We start from the raw sequence: 20,481 nt of genomic DNA, 5'->3' as shown, positions 1-20,481 counted from the left end.
GAAAACCCTCCTGGGGACATATTTGAGATGTTTTGATAACAAGAGCATCATAAAATCCTGGAGAAATCTAGTCTACGGCAGTTTTGGGATCCCCCAAGGCACTATTTTAGGCGTTCACGACAGGACTGTGATGCTGGCCGGGGAGGCACCGGCGGCTCCGGCTCCCCCCGGTCGCGGATGCGCACCGGGACAGCCCCGGGCGGGAGGGGAGCCGCCGGTCCCGGGAGCGGGAAGCGGGGAGCGGGAGGGGAGCGGGGTCACCTGACTGCGCCGGGCCACCGATCTGCGGCGGCGGCGGCAGCGGCGCTCGCTCCGCTCCGTCCCGCCCTCTGCACCGGGCTGGGGGCGGCGCTGCTGCGGCAGTAGCGCGGGGATTAGGCTGCGGGAGGATTAAGCCGCCGGCTGGAAATAGCAGCGTCGGCTCCCGGGCGTGGACGCCCAGCGCATCCCCGGCGGCGGAGGCGGCGGCGGGAGGGGACAGCCCGCCCGGCACCTGGGGCTACCGGGGCCGGGGGGCCGGGGGGGGCTGCTCGCCGCGGGGCGCCTCGCCAGCGGGCCGGGCCGGGCAGCGGCGGCGGCGGGGGCCGGCAGTGCCCTCCCCGGAGCGGCGGCAGGAGGACGGAGGGAAGGACGCGCTGACAGGTCGGCCGCTGGCGCTCGGTGCATCCCGCCGATTCCCCGCGCCGGGATGCTGCATGGCGCTGGGCGCCGCCGCCGCCGCATCCAGCGGCGCCCCGCTTCCCGGCGCGGCGGGCGGGGGGGTCCCTGTCGGGGCCGGGGGTGGCGGCGGCGGGGGAGGCCCCGGGAGGGCAGAACATGGCGCAACGGTGCCATAATCTGCCATCGGGGAGCGGCGGCGCGGGCGCCGCAGCGGGGCCGGGGCGCGGCGGAGGCTCCCCCGTGGGGCGGGCGCTGCCCGGGCAGGTGCGGAGGGCTGCCTGCCCGCCCCCCATCCCGGCGGCTCGCACCCTATTCCTGTGCAGCCTCCTGCAGCTGCCGGCATTATTTCCCCTTCGTGCGTTCCTCGCAACGCCTAAAATACCCTTCTTCCTGCCCCGGGCGGCTTCTAGCGAGGCAGAGGCTTACACAACGGGGCGGGGGGGCTGCGCCTCGGGAGGGGCCGGGCTGCCCGGGGGAGCATCGTGCGTGTGGCGGGGCCGAGTGCCCGTGTGCGTGTGTGTGTCCCTGCCCGTGTGCGTGTGCCCCCGCGCCTCCCTGCCGTGCCTCCCCCGGCCGCGGACCCGGCATCCCCGCCTCCCCTCCGTGTGTTTCGCCCCTGCAGAGCAGGCAGCAGCCAGCACGCCGCTCGAAGATGTCGGGTCAGACGCTGACAGATCGCATCGCAGCTGCTCAGTACAGCGTTACGGGATCGGCCGTAGCCAGAGCCGTCTGCAAAGCCACCACGCATGAAGTGATGGGGCCCAAGAAGAAGCACCTGGACTGTGAGCATCCCTTTTTGTTTCCGCAGCCAGGGCCCGCGGCTGAGGAGCCTGCCCGCAGGGCACTGTAGTGGGCCTCCGAGCCGGCTGGCTGTCACGCTTGCTCTAATCCAGCTTGCAAAGCATGAGGGTGATGGGAAATCTCCAGGAGAGGATGAGTTATTATTGCATTTCTTCTCTTATTGCATAATACTGCTCTTTCGGCCATTTTTTTCCTCATGACCTCGTGCCTTTTATCCAGTGGAAAGAGCGCCTTATGGAGCGGGGGCTTGGGAAGAGGGGAGAGAATCTGACACGGGCGAAATGGACACGCTCTTGTCACTGCCTGCTTCTGTCAGATTGAGCTAGGGTGAGATATACATGATATAAAAGGTATTCCCAGAGCTGGCCAAGCACCAGTATGAGTGGGGCCATCTCCACAGCAATGTATCTCCACTTCTGAAAAGGTTGGATGATGGTGTGCTTAAATGGCAAGGCTCTGGGATAACACCATGCTGTAGACTGGGACAGCCTTTGGAGAGTTTAAGGGCTGTTGCTGAGCTCCCAAATATCTGACAGCAGCTTTCTGAGCTGTCCAGTAATTTGCATCATGTTTTATTAAAGATGGCCCTTGGCTTTATCTCAGATTTTTGATGTATTCCGGACTGGCATTAGCTAGTTAAGGCATGAAACAAGGTTGAGGCAGGACATTTATTGGAAAACAATGAGCTAGTCATGTTTCATCCTGAATATTTCATTTCAACTATCAGCCCCTGCTTGGAGACACCAAGTAGTAGAATGGTGAAAAAATTTGGTCGCCTGATGTTAATTAGCCTTGTTTACCAGTGATATCTCTGTCCAGCATTGAACTTGGCAGATCAACAGCAGGTGTTAATGTTTAAAACTAAGTGGGTTCCCCATGGTTTTTTTGGACATGGTAAGAAGTACATTCAAGTGAAGATCAGCAGGTTTTATACCAGGCAGTCTCTTGGCTGCTGGCCATTACTAAGTAATGCTGGTGCAGGTGTTTGTAAGTACAGTTCTGATGATGCAGTATTTGTTAAAAGGAGGTAGCATTACTTCTGGAAAATAATTCCAAATTTCACTTCTGATGACTTTGTAGCTTACCCTCCAAGTGACAAACAGCAGGCTGGTCTTTCAGTATATCTAGATGCTCTTGCATATGTGTCCAAGAAATGCTGATATAAGCAGCATAGAATGGAGACTCACTGGAGTCTAAACTGTTGTTTAAGTAGATAATTAGTCTTGATATCATGTATTCTGTCATGTTTTCTTGTATATCTTAAAAAATCATCTTGGTTATTGATGTCTCTTCTATGTTGTTGTTTGGTAGCCGTCAACACTTTTTAATCTGTAGGCTGTGTCTGGACTGTCCTATACAGACTGTATCTATTCCTAGAAGCTTTGGCTTAAAAAAAGCATAGCTCATGTATTTGAAAGCATGCTGTGTCTATGTGTGTCTGTGTTTCTGTGTGTATATACATATATAAATAAAAGTAATATCTGGCATAGGCAGAATTCAAGTGAGGTAGAAGTAATCTACCAGTGTTATAGTAAGGAGTGTAAAGGATTTGTGTTTGTATATTGGTGTTAATATTAATACTCAAGAAAGTGGATGTACTGGAGACAGAACCCAGTAGAATTCCACAGGATTTCATACCTACCTGCATGCCACACATAAAAGAGTAAAAATAGTTACAATTTCCTGGGAAGACAAATACCTGCTCTTTTTGTTTTTTCTTTCTATTTTACAAGCTGTAAACAACAGCTCAGAGTTTAATTGTCTGGGTGCATTTCAAGTTGGATAAGTTGTATTTGAAAATGTGAAGAATGAAAGGTCAAACTTCCCAGTGCTTTGCAATAAGTTTTATGTCAAGGTATAAAGGATTTAGGCACTTCAAAATTCAGGTTCTGGGGAGAGATGGTTGGAGTGATGCCTTGTGGAGAGCTGTAATTCTGGTATTGATGCTGGGGTTCTGTGTCCTTAGGGAACTCCATAATTTTATTTAGAGTCTTAGTGGCCAGGTGTCAAGACACACAACCTCTCTTCCACTGCCCTACTTAACAACTGGGCTTTGTAAATTAAATTGAGAGATCAACTGTTTAACATGGGTTAAGTAGTCCTGTAAGGATAGGATACAATGATGCCTGTTCTTATATGTTTTCTGCAGAAAACAATAATTCCAGAGGACTATCATCTATTTCTCTATCATCTATCTCAGACAGAGATCATAAGTGACAAGGTGAAAGGTGGTGTGTGAAGAAGGGAGAAAGGAATAGAATTAATGTCTTCCATGTAGAAAAGCAGAGCTGTTAAGTGTTTACTTTTGGGTGGTTTTCTTTACTTGTTGTAGCCTTCAAATACAGGCTGTAGTATAGATGCTGCTGTCTTTTGGCATGGGCTCTCAGTGCTGGACAGGCTGGTCATGTGAAGGAGAACTAAAGTATCATTTGGTTGCTATCTTGTGCTCGTTAACAGGATTTACCATTTTCTTGAACTCCAGATTTCCTACTAGTGAATTTTCAACAACTGCTGGAAGTAGTGCCAGATGGCATTAAATGAGCCTCTCCAGTCCCTGTGGTGGGAAAAGGAATGTAAATCTGGGATTCTCTGGTGGTTTGGGACAATTGAGCTCTGACCATTTTGTCTTACAAAACTATTGTCATCCAAAAGTTGTCTAAAAATCACCATGATGATGTGGATTCCTATCCATCAGCTAGCCGATGTTCTTTATCTGAATTATTATCCCTGTGAAGAAGTGGGGAATTAGCAACTTCATTTTGATGCAGTGGGAAGGGCCATTGCAGAGTAAGTGAATGAGGCATATGGGCTGCATTAAGGATATATAAACTTATAATTCAAGTGGGAAGGCAATACTTGTGCACAGCATAGGAGTTTGATTCTTAGAATTATTCTGAAATATGTGTTAAGGCTTCACCAAGGGTTTAATTGTGTGGTCCAAGTAAAACATTGCTCCCAGCCTCAAATGGGAATGACCCTGATGGTATCAACAGGGAGATGCTTTTGGAGAAGGGAAATAACTTGACTTCCAAATGTGAAAACACATGATAGATGAGGGAAAAGTAGGTAGATCTCAACTAAGCTCTTTCTGTAAGGTATCACTCAGAAACAGACCTTCAAGCTTTCATTTAGGGAAGCGAATTGAAATAGTGAGGTTGTTGCATCTGCAGGTGGTTGTAACAAGTTCCTGTTTGTGAAAATTATAGAAATGGTAGGGATTTTCCTTGATTTAGTTTGGTGAGTTGATTGCTTTGCTGCAGGAGGAAGTTCTGCAGTGTGTATTCTGAAAAGACCACGTGTCTCCTTACTTCTTCAAAATTATTCTCATAAGGTAGAGGACCACCCCAGAAGCCTGATCAAGAGCTGCGAGATGTTTGTGAAAAGTCAAAACAAAGCAGATGAATATCAGCATTTTATTTTCTGTGGCTGTGGAGATTTATCTGCTGTAACTTATTTTTATCCCGAGTCTAGTTTTGCATATTTGCATGTACCTGGCAAGCAGAGGCTCTAAAAAGAAGTTTATAGTTTAATTCATGGTGGTAACTGAACTGCAGGGCCGGTGTCAGTATTTTGCTTGTACAGACACTTCTTTCCTGCAGTGTTCTACCTTTCTTCTGCAGTCTCTGGTGTTGACCTAAGAGGTTTGAATCACTGTGGTCTTTAGTGTTGAAATAGAAGTCTCTGTTGACCAAAAGCAGTATGTTAAACTATTTTGGCTAGGCTCAGTAAAGATGGCATTGCTGGATCCCACAGGTTAGTCTTAGAAACCTCTGTCTTACTCCTGAGGAATATGTCTGTGTCTGCTTTTTGGGAGAAGTTTGGGGTCAGTGGAACTGCCTTGAGTCCCTAGACTTCAGTGTCTGTTGTCTCAGTGGGTTAAAGGATGAGGTTACCTAGGATGTGTATATTTCAGAAGATGTTTGCTGTTGAAGAGATCTGGGGAGTGTTCCAAGACTCTTGGCACTGGGGCCCCTTTCCTAGCAGGAGTAGTGCAGATGTACTGCATTGCTCTGCAGTCCAGCTGACACTCAGTCTCTACAGCTGTGGGAGTATCAAGAAAATTGCCAAGAATGGAGTCCCTGTACACACCGGGCTTTATCCTCCACGCTTTACTAATGAAATTGCTTTTATGTCTCACTGTATCTTGCATTGCAGTAATTTGTTACAGTTTCTATGTGTGAGCAAACTGACTTTGTTTATATGTTACCACTGAAGATCAGCTGGAATACTGTGTCTCATTTCTGTTGCCACAGCTGGTGTGGATTTTATAGTGTGAACTCCTCTGTCATCCCAATGAATTGCTCTAACACCTGAAAAGAAAAGTATCCAAGCAAGCAATTATTTTCTTCTTTATTGGATGTTGGATTAGCACATTTATTGTGTGTAAGGACTCATCATCAGTTTTTATGTTGAGTGGCTCTTTCTGTGGGCTTCTACCATGCCCTTTCCCAAAAGGGTATTGAGGACACACTTCATTTGGAGGCATGTAAGTCTCTGAATAGCAGTAGAAATAAATGTCTGTCGTGGGTAAGGGGAGGTAATAAGAATGCTTTTTAGATTAGTTGTTCTTGAGTATTTAAGTGGCATTAATTTTCAGTTCCCCCCATCCCCATACTGAAAAACTGTCCTGCTAATCAAGCTAGGACTTGGCCAATTCAAAATGTGTTTGAATCAGGGTAGAAATTTGAATTCATGTTAAGATCCAAATGTTGGAATATGGGCAGGATCACTTCATCCTGTGCATCTCAACTGCTCTGTGTGCAAGTTGTCTTATGGTGCAATGCCTAAGGAAAGGAAGAGGGAAGATGAGGAAACAGGAATATGAGTAGGCACTGTAATACTAAACTTTTTTCATGTAGGCAGTGTAATTTGATAAAGATTGACTAGTCCTGAGGGCAGGTATTCTTAATCTTCTTCAGTAAGCAAGATCCTTCTGTTAAACATGCTTTGTCAAGGTCATGGATGACAAATTCTGGGACAAGTCAAATCTTTCTGTTGTACTGATTTCCACTGTGGACCTTCATAATGGAGTAGCTATTTATGAGATGGTCAGGATGACAGTGACCAGAGAATGGTTTTAAACACTTCTATTTAGTACCTGAGTATGTTTCATAATAGTCTCATAGTGTTGCTCCCTTAGATCTTGGCAGCAATTGAACATCTTCTAAATCACAACAGAAATCTGCAGGTTTGATTGATTTTCTGTGTTTTGATTTCATCTATGTCTATGATTTCACAGCCTCACTCTTAAACCCTTTATCTTCTGTGCATGCCTTACATGAGCCTGTCACACTAGTGAGGAATTCTGTGAAGTCTCCAAGAAAATGCTCTGAAGGTGTGGTCAGTCCATGCCTGTGTGTCTCTGCCATGTGAAGGATCCTCTGAAGTGCTTAAAGGTAGATGGCAGCATAACTTTGAAGGGCATAAAGCATTTTGAATACTACTCATGTTCTCTGCTTCTGGCTGGACTGAGGAATTTGTCGCCAAAGAGGAGAATTTCCTGCTCTCACAGCTCCTACTTTTGAAGAAATGCTAGTGTAGTAGAGGCACACTGGTTTTAGTATTTTTCTACTGCTGCTCAAGACACTTGAGAGTACTTTGCTCTTCCTGCCCTGCTTGCCTTCCCCCAGTGCTGGATGTCCATGACAAGTTGTTGGCTTCAGGGCTGGCCTCTGTGAGAAGAGACCAGGACATGCTCTGTGCCAGACACAGCCAGCTCCACCCTGAATCTGCTGCAATACACAGCTGAGACCATCCACCAAGTTTGTGGCACCTCAGGATAAACAAACTGAAGAAAAAGCAGAAAATACTGGACAGACAGAGGAAGTGGGAAAAGAAATGGCAGAGAGAACACCAAGATTGGAGGTGGAGCAGGAGGTACAGGATGCACTCCATGTGCTGGAGCAGATGTCCTCTGCAACCTCTGGAGGAGACCCCTGTTCTCAGAAGTCACAGCTCCAGCATTTCCCAAAACCTTGCCATGCCAAAGAAAACAAAGGGACACATCTTCCTCAGAGAGGTGTGGACATATAGTATTGCTGAAGGAGCTGGCTCCAGTATTTCTGAGGATGGGGAAAAATGGGGGGTGGAGTGATGACACTGTATCTCTTCCCTTAGCCTTACTAACAGTAACCACACAGTATCCTTAAGTTACCGTGCCCTGTTCCTTTTTTGGAGCACAGATCCGGATGCCGGCAAGGGTGGAAAAGTACAAGTCCTGTTGTGTGCCTCGGGTAAATACAGGAGTCTCACCAGAGTGATAAACCTTGCATCTCCACACAAGGCATGCAGATTAGGAATAGTATTCTGGCTGGTTTGGAGAGAGGGGTTTCAGACACCATGAAAATGAAAAAGCAAGGAGTAAAGCAAGCCAGGAAAACAGGGTCTGAATCTCATTGCAGGACATATAAAGAAAAGGATGGCTCATCTGGCACAGGACTGAGCCCTGAACTCAGACTAAATGAGAAGACAAGAGAAGCCTTCCTGGTAGCCTTGCAGGCAGTGGTCTGTAGCGCAGGGTTTGCAGCAGTACTCTTGTTCCTCTGAGTCAGCAGTATCAGCAAGATTGCAGTGTGAAGCCTCACTGGTAAGCTGATACTGGAGTATCCCACCCCATCAGATTCAGCACGGCTGCTTGATTTTCCTTCTCTCCAAAATTTTGCTTGGATGAGAGCTGGTGGCTTAAATTAACCTGAATAAACCAGATGTTGGCAATTGCTGGAAGGCAATTGGAATGCTTGGCAGAGGCTTGTTTGTCACTTTGCAGAGTATGGTAAGGTCTGCTTTTTCTGGAATCTTGCAAACCATATGCTGGACCCTTAAAACAGTTTTTAATGTTTTTAATCTCGCTATTTTGATCATATTTACTTCAGTGCTGGCTGAAAATACTCAGAATCAATACAAAACATATTTTGTTTGAGCTCATAAAGTCTTCTCTTTAGGTTGTAAAACACATTACTAAAGCAGTTGAGAGGTGTAGTTCACTAAGAGAGGGAATATAGTATCCATCGGCACTAGCAAGTGATATTGGACATCAGCCCTGAAATGAATGCAGGTGGAATACTAGAACAGTATTTTCTAGGCTGCTGGCAAGTGGGGCTTTCACTGGGCATCTGAGGCTCATGGCTTATTTGTAGGCACAGGAAATGACAATGCACAATATTACCTCTGACTTCTGGACCAGCCAAATACCTTTCTGTTTCTCTTTTTTCTGCCCTGGATAATGTGATCTCATTGGTTGTAGATTATATCTGTAACTTAGTTTAGTGAAAGGGATTGGATGCTGGTCCTGATGTTATGCTAATATTGTGTCTTTATGTAATTTTTACTCTGGCCATCTGAGCAGAGGCAGCACGTCAGTCCGTTGCCTTTCCTAGTGTCTGTTTTTTCTAGCTATTGATGAAACTCAAATGTGTTCTGATGTTTTTTTAAGAGGGGGATTTTGTGAGTAGATAAACATGATCATGCTTGAAGACCACCAAACCCTGCCTCTCATGTGTACTGAGAACTGCAGGTAGATGACAGGATGTGTCTGCAGCTTGGATCTGACTTGTGGCAGTCAACTCCTTTTGGTCGTAAGCCAATATGCAAAATTGCCACAGGTAAAAAGCAAATTGGCAGGAACTCCTGTGTTGCAATTGGGCAGAGTTCTGACAAAACAGTTGAGCCATATGCTTTGACAAGGCTGCTTTACTGGCTCAAAGAAGGAATGTAGAAGAAAACAGCATTCTTTGCTCATTGTTTTTAAGTGTTTAGGAGGCTGGCTTATGGCTGAGATGCAAAACACTGGTAAGGGTGTCAGTTGGAGAGTTTGCTGTCCGCTTGAGCTAAGATTGTTCTACCATACAATTAAAGGACCAAAAGATACATCTTTTCAAGAGAGTGTCTTAAACTTTTCTGCCTAAGTGATACAAGGCTGTGGCTTGACTGCTGACAACACAGTGCAAACTGGCTTTTGGCTTGGCACAAGCACAGATGACATGGTGGCAGCGGGTGCTTCCATAGCAGATGGTCAGGGGTTAGCCTGCAGAGCCTGGCAGGCTCCTGGTGCCTCTGGCATGGTTTTGTTATATATCTTAAAACACTCTGATACTTTACAGAATATTCTAAAATGGCCCTCCAGAGAAGTGAGAGGAAGACATGACTTCTTGAAGCACGAATAAAACATGCTGACTTGTGGCCTGCATTGTTTAAATGAATGCAGGTTTACAAGTTTAGAGAAGATGCTCAGAGTAAGGCAGTGATCCTGCCACAGTGCAGGACAGCACTAGGAGGGGGCACATCTTTAACAAAATTGAAAGGCTGACCTAGATGCACTTCAGTGGGAGTTCAAACTGCTTTTCATAGGACTCCTCCTTTCACTACTTGCTTCAGGGAGTGTAGGACTTGTATGGAAAGGGCAAGCCAGCTGGCCTGCTTCCTGCCTCTAATGGCTGCAGTTTCTTATTACATATAGGTCAAATATAGATGAATACTTTAACTTATCATCACATCAGTACTTTAGCAGCCCTGGAGTTTTCAAGTCAGCCTTTTCAAATGGAGACTTGGGTTTGGATCCTGTTGTATGACTCTGGAATCCAGAGTATATTTATTGTGCCTGTAGCTCCTAATATAAGTCTTATAGCTTGTGTTTGGATGAAGGAAATGTACATTCTGCTAAGGGACAGCAAGCCAGAAGCTGAGCATATTTAGTGTGCCAATGTTCTGAAAACATGTACATTTTATTATGAGTGATGTTTTGTTGCTGGCAAGTGAAACAATGGTATTTTCTTATGTGAACCTTACCTGTGACTTTCTGATCTGATCTTTCATTTCATATGAAATGACTTTGAAAGACTACATTAGAATTTCTCTGGTTTTGCTAAGTGGATTTAAACTTCTGTTTGCTTTGTTGGTGAATGGCAAGAGTGTTAAGTCAAGGTTTGCTATGTTTGTCATAGGTGAGTTTTAAGAGATGCGTCTTGTTCATCAGAAAGCTGGAAATTGCTTAGACAGTATTATGAAAAACTACCTTTCAAATACCATACTCCATATCATGCTTAAGAGTTAATTTGACTCTTCTGGGTGTTCCAGTCTGGAGATCTGACTCTGCACGAAGCTTTGCTGCCTGGATGTGAGCCTTGTGATGATCCATCCTTGTGATGGATTCCAGATTCCTCACTCATCAGTAGCTTGATGGGAGACTTCTACTGCCAGTGGCAAATGCATCATCCAGAGGCATTGGTGACTTCAAACTGTTGACAGCAACTTAATACTGTCAGGTTTTTTTAAATGTTAATAGTCCTTACTGCAACTTCTGTCACCCAGGTGGATGTTGCATTGAATTTAGCATTTTGGGAGGTTTTGCAACATCAAGAAATCTGCAGTATGTGAAAGGCTCATGTTGAAGAGTCAAGTCTATTGAAAGTAGACTTCAGTTTTTTCAGGATTTTTGAGACTTAAACTCATTTGTGTGGCAGAAGAAAGGATTCTTATTTAACTGATGTAGTATAAATGAATGGACATAAAGGAACTGCAGTTTCATATTTTATCTTTTTTTTTTTTGCTTTTCTTAGTAAGAAGTGAGTAAAGCTGTATCTAATGGGAAGGATATCTGCTTTATTAAAAGGACTGTTTTAAGGCACACCATTCACATATGAGGCAGCCATCTGGTTTTATGAACTCCTCTGCTTTATGTTAGATACACAGATACAAGACAATGGATTAAAATGATAGCAGCCATGTTAGAAAGTATTTGTTGCTTGGTTGGAGCTGCTTCAGTGTGATTCCAGGAGGTCATACTGTTGCACTGGCTTGTGCAGAGGTTTGCATTACACTTGGTTTCTTCTTCCTACAGGTATGTTTGTGTTTTCAACAGGGCTGCCTGCATGCTTGTGGGCATTTCATTACTAGTTAAAAATTTTGGGTTGTGTCATTATGTGGCACCCACTGATGAATAAACTGGGCTCTGAGAATGTTCTTGCTGAGGGAGTAGTCAAAGCATGGACCATGCTCTGGATATTGAGTCAGATGTGTCAGCTTCTGAGGCTGCCTGCTCAACTGATCTCTTTCCAGCACAAAGGCTATAGCTAATTACCATGTCACTGGAGTTTGCATGTTGTCTCGTCCCCATCCAGTTTTTTTTTTCTTAATGTGTTCCCAAAATGTAACAGCTAAGTATTGGAGCTGGAACATCAGGCTTCTTGCAATATATTTTCAGTCTTTTTCAGCTTTTTAGTGGATTACAAATTGCTGTTCTGGGCAGAGTTGATAGCCTAGTGATAGTTTCATTTCTACAAGTTTATTAAAAACAAATGGTTTTCTGAGGAAAGGAGATCATTTGGGGGTAGAATTCCTCTCAGACTGCAACATTGCAACTGAAAGAGCTCAGGTATCATGCCTCAGCTTATTATCACTTTCTGATTGTTTGGAGTGTAAGATCAACCCAGCATGTAAGGGCTGATTAGGACTAGAAATTACTGTAGTGCAGAGATTACAGTAAATGGCCCAGTGCTATTGTGGCAAATGTGAAATCCCTGTGTTTCTAGTGTAGCTGTTCTCTCTGCCTAAAAGCTGCAGTTGATCCTGCCACTTGATATTTCAGCAAGCACCCAAGTGATGGGAGTTATGAATTGATACAACCAACAGGTAATGTTAGGGGTTGGTCACTTTCGTGGAAGGATAATCACTGGCCACAGCTGGCATCCTGCTATCAGGTTGTGGATGTGCCTAATGTCAATAGGCAATTGACAATAGTCATTTAAGTAGATTTTATTGACTGTTGTCCTTCTAAGCAATAATCTTGCAACTCTATAATGCCTTTCAAATTGCTTTGTTGTTTGCAGCAAAAGCTGAGATGCAAGAGAACTGTCACTTTAATGCTTGCATGGATGGGAAGAAAAATTCCCTTAGAGGAAATTGAATAAATGCTTTGAAGGCTTAGCAGAAGATTGGCTGGTGGTTGCAGTTTTGTCTGTAAATTAATGTGTATTTTGGTTAAGGCTTCCAGGTTTGAAGTGCTGAAGGAAATTCTTGTAGAGGTCTGAGATTTGCCATGCAGAATAAAAGTTCCTTTTCATGCAAGGTTATTGGTCAAGAGCTATTTTTAATGTTAGCAGGGTTTTTCCATGTCTCTTCTTCCTCTAGAATTTGGCATTTAAGATGCCATATTACAATAGGATGGGAAATAGCATTTCTCCAAGACAGCTGCTGTTATATTTTAACCTTACAACCACTATTTGGTGTCCACCAAGAGCAAATGAAATTTTGCATATCTTAAACTATTAAAAGCTATCCAAAAAAGACACTGCAGTAATGATTTTTGGCTCAGTTCTTACTTCCAGTAAATCAGTAAAACAGAGAAGTGGCACATTTAGCTCCAGAATTACTTGGTGTTTCACATCAACTTAAGCAGAAATGTGTAATTCTTGTATTTGAGAAGAAAAATGCATTTTTGTTTGAGCTAGTTGTGGAGCAGGATTTGTGTAGAGCATTGGAAGTGGGTTCTGTGGGTGAGAGAAAAAGATAATTAAAGCTGTGATTTCTTATCTTTCCTCTACTTTGCTGAACTTGTATTATTGCCTGAGACAGATCCTTTGGTATTCAAAGTGAGTGAATTCTGTATGACTGAGGTTCAATATTGAGCTTCTTACACTTTTGGACAAGGAGAATATTTCATGCTTGATGACTAATACTTTTCCTATAGTGAAGATGCTTAAAAAAGCTGTGGTAGTTGCAGTGGGGAAGAAAGCAGGCAGAATTCCTGGACCATGGGTCCTGTCTCCCTTTGGTGCTCTGGCTTTGTATGTGAGGCTAAAAAGGTGCTTTCCATAGCATGTGTGCATTAGACAGTTTGTGTAGCTATCTTCTGTTATTCCAGATATGTAATTCCTGAGTAAAAAATGAAACTTTTATTCTTCTGACTGGTTGGATCATGGGTGTCAGCAAGGTCTCAGACTTTGTTCATAAAATAGATTAATTGCTAATTAATTTGAAGTCTTAAAGACTATAATTAAAACCTCAATGACTGTTCTTAACACTGAGCTTCTGCAGCTGGCCTTTCAGTTCTCCTACTCTCCTAGAGAGAACTCCAATGTAAACATTAAAGGTAGTGCACACCGTTCTCCCCCAGAGGCAGTGAAGCTCTAAGTTCTGGGAGCTTTTATGAAAAAAATATTCATAGTTCATGAAACTTGAAGGAATTGCTTAAAACAAGACCAATCTTTTTAGCACAGTGTAATCACACTTTCCCCCCACTATTAGTACTTAGAGAGACAGCTGCTGTAGTTGCACCCTTTTAGATCCAGTAGAAGACCATGTGATGGTTGCCTTTTATTTCCTGTTTCCAAGAGAGCTGAACCTGAACCTCTCAGGAGAAAAAGCCATACATATAAATAATTAAGTGCAGCATAACACAAGTGTAGCATAACTGATGTAACACTGCTAATGAGCTAGGGTGATTTTTGCAGATGACTTAAAGCCAAATATCTTGCCTTGATATGTTAGTTAAGGAGGGGTGCAAACCATATGGAAGTATGTTGGAATAAAATCTGACAGTGTGTATGGGCAGTAGATTTTTCACTTTGTTTCAAAAGAGCTATTTGATAATATAGCAGGTGGTGCACTGTTGTATTTAAAAAGGAGTAGTGAGATAATAAGATAATTCTAATTAAACTCTCAGGTTGAGAAATTGGAGGATGCTTCAAGAGAAATTTGCTAGCACTCAGTTATTTACCCTGTCTCTCTGCAGACCCTTCATGTGATTGATAGGTTCTGCAAACACTTAATACTTTGGCTAGTACAATATGCCTGTGAATAGGCAGAGAATAAGAAATTGTATATAAAAGCTTGTCTTGGTGTGGGATGTTGTTGTATGGTTCAAAGACTGATTGTTGTGACCTCTCAAACTGCAGCAAGTATTTATCCTCACAAGAGTGAGATTTATTTAAGGAGGAGGTATTGAAGCAAGGCTGGAGAGAGGAGGTACCCCTGAGAGCTACAGCTGCTTTATTGGGAGTCTAAAGTACCTGGAGCACATGCTCAGTGCAAGATTGTGTTTAGGTTTGTTGAGTTGGCACAGGCATGGAAGTTCTAAGGCAATATCTGAAAGATGCTGGACTTTGATAAAGGGTAGACTTGCTGGCATCAAGGTGAGATACAGCAGCCCTGGAGGCAGACTTTTGGGGTGATTGTTACAAGATCAAGATGCATGTTTGTGTAGACAGGGCAAGCTGGAAGTGAAAAGAATAAATGATAAATTATAACCTCAGAAATGAATTCCAAACTCTTTTTGGAGTGGAATTGCCTGATAGTCAAAGCCAACAACATTCAAATAATCTAATGTTCTTATGAGCAATTGCTGTAGAAGCAGAAACTGGTAACTTTGTTCTGCTTTCCAACACTGTTTTGTGGTCAGGTTTCTGTAGACAGGGAAGTTCAGCTCTTCCACTGGTTAGCACAATGCTCCAGTGGCTTCCTAATACAGCTGTGTCTGGCAGGGAGGGGACTGTACTCATACTTGACTATTTAGCTTTCTTGGTTGAGGCTTGTAAGCTCTTACTCTGGTCTGATTTGGAGCAGTCCTACATTTCCTTTTCAATAGGTTCAAGACATTATTTATATATTTATAAGCAAGAAAAAGTCCTGAAGACTATTGTAGCATTTCAGTAATAGTGAGGAAGGTCTGTAAGGGGGATCCTGCTGGAGAGATTTAGCAAAGTTTAGGAACTGAATGTATGATACAGCTCAGATGCTGAGGCAGCTTGTGTGTTAATTCAGTCTGGAATGACAGCTGCTCTGAAGTTGGCATTGATACTCCTCTGAACAGAGAGGTCTTGTGCTCTGCTGCTGTTTCTCTGCATACTAAAATGTAAATTGTGAATAATTAATCATGAACTGGGAAATCCCAGGTCCGCTTATTAAAGAATTTGGGGAGGTGGGGGGAAAAAAACAGAAAAAAATCTGCCCAGATCTGGAATACCATCTGGAAAGGTAGAGGACTAAGAGATTCTTTAAAGTATTGTATAATCTTTCTCATAAAAAAAAGAAAGAAAAGAAAAGAAAAGAAAACTAGAAACTAGTTTTTAATGAGACTGAAAGAGTCTGAAATTCTGAAACTTTGAAACATTCTTACTGTTCCTTTTTTTACTTATGATCTTAACAAACACTAAAGCTAGTTCCATCTTATAGTGGGCTCTTCAAAATGTCATGAAGAGAGAGCCAAGGTCTCTTAACTTACTTCAGTCTCCCTCAGTGAACCTTCCACCATTCTTCCTCTGTTTGGCAGGTTTGTCTTTTTATTGATGGAGGTGTTAATTAGGGAAGAGAAGTAAACCTAGAGTATGATTAAGTTGCAGTTGTCTTAAGTCTGGGTGAAACAATTGGCCTGCCCAAGAGCTTAAAGACTGCTGTTTAAATTCAACTTATGGTGTCAGAGAATTGATAACCATTTATTTCTTCTATTGCACTGATTTTCCATCTCAAAGCTTAACTAGGAAGAAGTACATTGAAGTAAAATTATAATTTTTAAAAGTTTGTTTAATTGAAGAAGTCTTTAAAATAGCAACTACGGAAATGTGAAGAGAGAAGTAGGAGATTTATAGAAGTAGAAGAGGTGATTTGGCAATTGTGATTTAGTCACAAATGGATTCAAAAGAAGAGTATATAGCTCTTCATTCCCCAATTACTTCACTTCTGTGAAATTTGTGATAAAAGCACTTGGTGCTATTCCAATATGATTCTGATTTCTGACTGTGCTTATAATTTGTATTTGAGCTCAGTGTCTGGGTTTGGGGATTAGCTGTCAGTGTACTGGATGCCTGCAGAAAGTAGGCAGTACTTTCAGAAGGAGTAGCAGAAACTTCTTCAGGAAGGTGCCTTTAATCCTTGTTTGCCCTACTTGTGTGTTCCCCAAATGGAATCGACTTTGCAAGATTGCTTCATGTGGTTTCTGTTGGGTTCTTTATCTGTTGCTTATTAATATTAACTCTTTTGTATTAGCAAATGTACATGTGATATCCTTGGAATACTAAGCCTTATTATCTCTTGTCCACCCAGCAAATGTCTGAAGCTGTATATTTTGAAAATGTAGTTTCTAGATTTTTTTTTCCTGCATACGATTTCTTTTTCTTTTTATCTGTTCTTCCTTGCCACATTAAAGTAAAATTAATTTTTCCAACTCTTACTTTAAAATTCAGCTTAGCCATCAAACTCGGCTTCTCAGTTTCTTAAAGTTAGCTGTGCTGGTGCTTCATTCCAGATGCTGATGGTTGCTGGTGAAGCTGAGACTCTCTGGCACTGGGAAAAGAAACCCAGGAAATTTGAATACCTTATCTTTGTGGTGTGACTAAATAGGAAACAGCTCTGCAAGAATTATCCCCCCACCCCCAATCTCCTTTTTCTGGCCTCAGATGACAAGTGACATCTTCATGCATGGTTTAATTCTTTTCTGTGCACTGAAAGTAGTAGACTTAATTTTAATCATGCCTCTCTGTTTTGCACACTATAATTACTCATGTCCTAAAACATTCAGAGCTGCAGACTGAGATGCTGTACCCTCCAGCAGTTTGGAGAGGAGACAGAAATGACTGAGTGACTTCAGAAGCAGTGCTGGTGCATCATGCAGCAGTGCCTTGTTGTCTCCATTGCCAGCATTTCTGTGGGTGGGCTCCTCTGAGGTTTCATTACCTAAAGTGCACCAATGGAATACACAATTTATAGTGTCCCTCTTTCACAGAAATCTACATACTGAAGCCCAAGACTGAAAGCTTACAAATTTGATGTATTTCCTTATATTAATAAGACAAATGCTGTCACCTGCAGTAAAATCTCTGAGTGGGGTAAACAGTGAGTAAGGCACTTGTGACTTGCTTCTAGGCTTTTACAAACCACTGTCTTTACTAATGCATTACTAATGTAATGCATTAATCAGCAGTAGAGAATAAAAGATCACTGGCCTGTTTGTTCCACAAGATCAAGGAGAATTCTTGGAGCTCTGTGATCTTGAACTGCTGTCATTCAATAGTATGGCTTTGCTGCTATAACACTTTGTCTGCAGAGCTGCCTCCTTCAGGGGTAGTATTACTGAGGTTATAAAAGTAACCACATTTCAGAAGGTGTTTGCAAAAAACTTCAAACCCAACTTCCATAACCAAGACAAAAAAATGCCATGACAATATACATTTTCAATTCAAATATGGCAAATGGATCACATAATTTTTGTCTCCTGTATCATCCCAGAAAATCATTCCCCTTGCCTGAAACTGAGGACAACTTGCAGCTTTTATGCCCATACAATAGACAATTTTGTATGCAAGCAAGCACTATGGTTTTCCCAAGCTTGTGACTGTGAGCTAGAGATTTCTTGGATCTTATATAAAATAAATCTTTGTAATACAAGGTAAAAACCCATAAAGATTGTGCCAGGAATTTTTAAAAGACTGAAACAAACCAACCAAACAAACAAAACCTGAACTTTTGAATGCTTCTGGTGCAGCAGTGTGGGTTTCTGTACACACCAGGTAGGTCTCAGTCACTGATGTGACTCATTGATCTATTTAGACAGATTTGTCCTCTGGACTTTTCCTGTCTTGCAAAGGCAGAATCAGTAGTTTAATGCTGAGCCTTGACTTTCCACTCTTAGCAACAGTAATGCTCTCCATTGCTTGGGATTATGTAGGGGAGGGAAAGGCAGTCTGCCAAGTGCTGACCCTACTGCCCAGGTGAATTGAACTCCTGTAGACTCACATAGTTTAAGCATGCAAGGATCAGTCACAAAACATCCTGCCTGATTTTGAGGTAGAATATCTGTCATCACTGAATGACTTGAACAGTTGGAGGAAAATTTCTAGTCTGGAGGTGGGGAAGAAATCATTAACAATGATTTCTCTGAGGGAAAGTAAAAGATGAGTATTTTAATTTCAGATAATGCTTAGTCTAGTAGTTAAACTTTTCCATTTTTTCTGCTTAGGTCTTCAAATTTTAATCATCAGCCCTACAATTAGGTCTGTGTTTTGTGCTCTTCATGTTGCATGAAGTCATCTCCTTGAGTCTTGCTGGGGCTGTGTCTGGCCCCACACAGGTTTTGGGCATGCAGTTGCAGTATGCATTTTCCAGCTGTGTCTCAAAAATAGGTGATGGCTTGTAGAAGGTAATTGTTGGCTGCCTAACTTGGGTCAGTAGATAACAGGGGATGTAGTAAATCACAGATCCTGTGGGATGTAGAGGATAGTGCTGCCCTGCTGTTTATGATTTAACTGCTTGCCTTCATTTCATGCACTCTTGTGTGCAAGTTTGCATATTCTTAATGTACAGGACACCAAGCTGCAGGTTATTGTTTTTCCCTGAGACAGTCTAATGTCTGACTTCTTCTATGTAAGGTGCAGTTGCTTCAGTACAAACTAATGTCATTCCTTGTGTTCCTTTTTGCTGTTGGAGAGGTCTTAATGCATGCCTGAACACACTCCTCTGCTTTCTGGGTCTGTAGAAACTAGGAGGTGTGCTGGAGCTTGCTGATTAGAGCACCCTCTGGGATGACAGAATATCTGTTTCTGGTGATGCCTCTTTTTTCTGATGTGACTGGGTTCAGTGTACTTGACATGTTACCTGTAAATTCAGAATTCAGTAGTACTTAATTCTCTAACCCAGAGGTAATGAACTGAGACAATTAACTTAAACACCTGCAAGCAGTAAAGTGATATGGTGTTGTGCACCCTGACTTCATCTGGGATAAAGATGGAGAAATGTTTGGTCATAGTTTGGGACAGAATTGTTGGAAAACTGTTATTGTTGGATGAAAGAGTTAGACCACTGTCAGTATGTACTAATATAATCTCAGTTTGGGTTTTTTGGTGGTGGTGGTGTTTTTGTTTCTTTTTTTTTCTTTTTTTTTTTTTAATGTGGAATGTAATCACTGAACTTCCTCTTTGCCACAACCAGGGCCTGGAGCCTGGTGGTCTGAGAACTTGGCCATGCTGCAAACTTTTTTACCATACTTGTAGCACCTAACACCTTCCTTTTCTCTCTCCTGCAGACTTGATCCAAGCAACTAATGAAACCAACGTGAATATCCCTCAGATGGCTGATACGCTTTTTGAGCGAGCAACAAATAGTAGCTGGGTGGTCGTATTCAAAGCCTTAGTCACCACACATCATCTAATGGTCCATGGCAATGAGGTAAGTGAGAACAGCTCTCTCAAGGCCACCTTGGCACTGAACACACTCTGAGCCAGAAGTGTTAGCAGTGCAGAGGTGTCTTGTCTGAGCCAGAAAGAACCTGAGAACAAAGGGCAAGAATGATTCTTGATGAAGAGAAAACTTGCTGTTAACAACAGAGTTGGACTGTTTAACTGTCTCTCCATTCATGAAACCATAAGACCAAGATGCAGCCTGTGCCAGGATGCTGACAATTTATGTGCTGAATCTGAAAACAGCCACACAATATTAAGCACTATGTGGGATTTTTTGACTAAGGTTAAAGTTGATGTTCTGGCACATGAATATTGCCATCCAAATAATTGCCTTCTCTGCATGAGTGTTAAAATCTTCCTAGAGCTGTAAATTTAACTTGATAGCCTTTTAGATCAAGTTCTCCTTATCCTTGCTCTTTATTGACCTGTATAGACAGGTGTGTCTGCATAAAAAGAGACAGCACATTTAAAGAACTTCAGTATGACTGTGAAACAATTCCTCCCTAGCTGTATATAAAGTGTTTTCATGCAATGAACTTCTCACTGTGTAAATTCTTACTCCTATTTTTCCATTCCAAGTTTTGGTCAATTTTCTCATCTGATTTCTCTAACTCTTTCAGGCTGTTAGTCCCTGTATTTGATGAGGGGCTTTGCTTGTTTTTAAAACAGGCCCTTAGCTTGGCTGAAACTGAGGGCTGCTGGATTGAGAAGTCTGGGACTAGCCTGGATATGTGCTTTGTAAGCAGATAAATCTTGAGCACCCTCAAATCCCTGGGAATTAAACATTTTATTGCTCCTTTCACAATATATTTTGTGTTTTGTGCATAATCTATTTTTTATATATGCAATGGAATAT

The 20,481-nt window shown here is 42.7% G+C and overlaps 1 protein-coding gene across 5 annotated transcripts in view; it reads left to right on the top strand.

The window, feature by feature from the left end:
* Positions 1-579: 579 nt before the first annotated feature.
* SNAP91 (synaptosome associated protein 91) overlaps positions 580-20,481 on the top strand; it is a 63,331-nt gene continuing 43,429 nt past the window's right edge. For all 5 annotated transcript variants that reach the window (XM_056488164.1, XM_056488166.1, XM_056488165.1 and 2 more), the window contains exons 1-3: positions 580-642; positions 1,283-1,442; positions 19,469-19,611. In XM_056488164.1, the coding sequence (XP_056344139.1) occupies positions 1,313-1,442; positions 19,469-19,611 (273 nt within the window). In that variant the 5' untranslated portion in view covers positions 580-642; positions 1,283-1,312. The remainder of the gene's footprint in view (positions 643-1,282; positions 1,443-19,468; positions 19,612-20,481) is intronic.

This window comes from Oenanthe melanoleuca, chromosome 3, assembly GCF_029582105.1.
Source record: "Oenanthe melanoleuca isolate GR-GAL-2019-014 chromosome 3, OMel1.0, whole genome shotgun sequence".
NCBI lineage: Eukaryota > Metazoa > Chordata > Aves > Passeriformes > Muscicapidae > Oenanthe > Oenanthe melanoleuca.
Note: the sequence above shows the minus strand (reverse complement) of the source record. Positions and strands in the feature narration are given on the sequence as shown.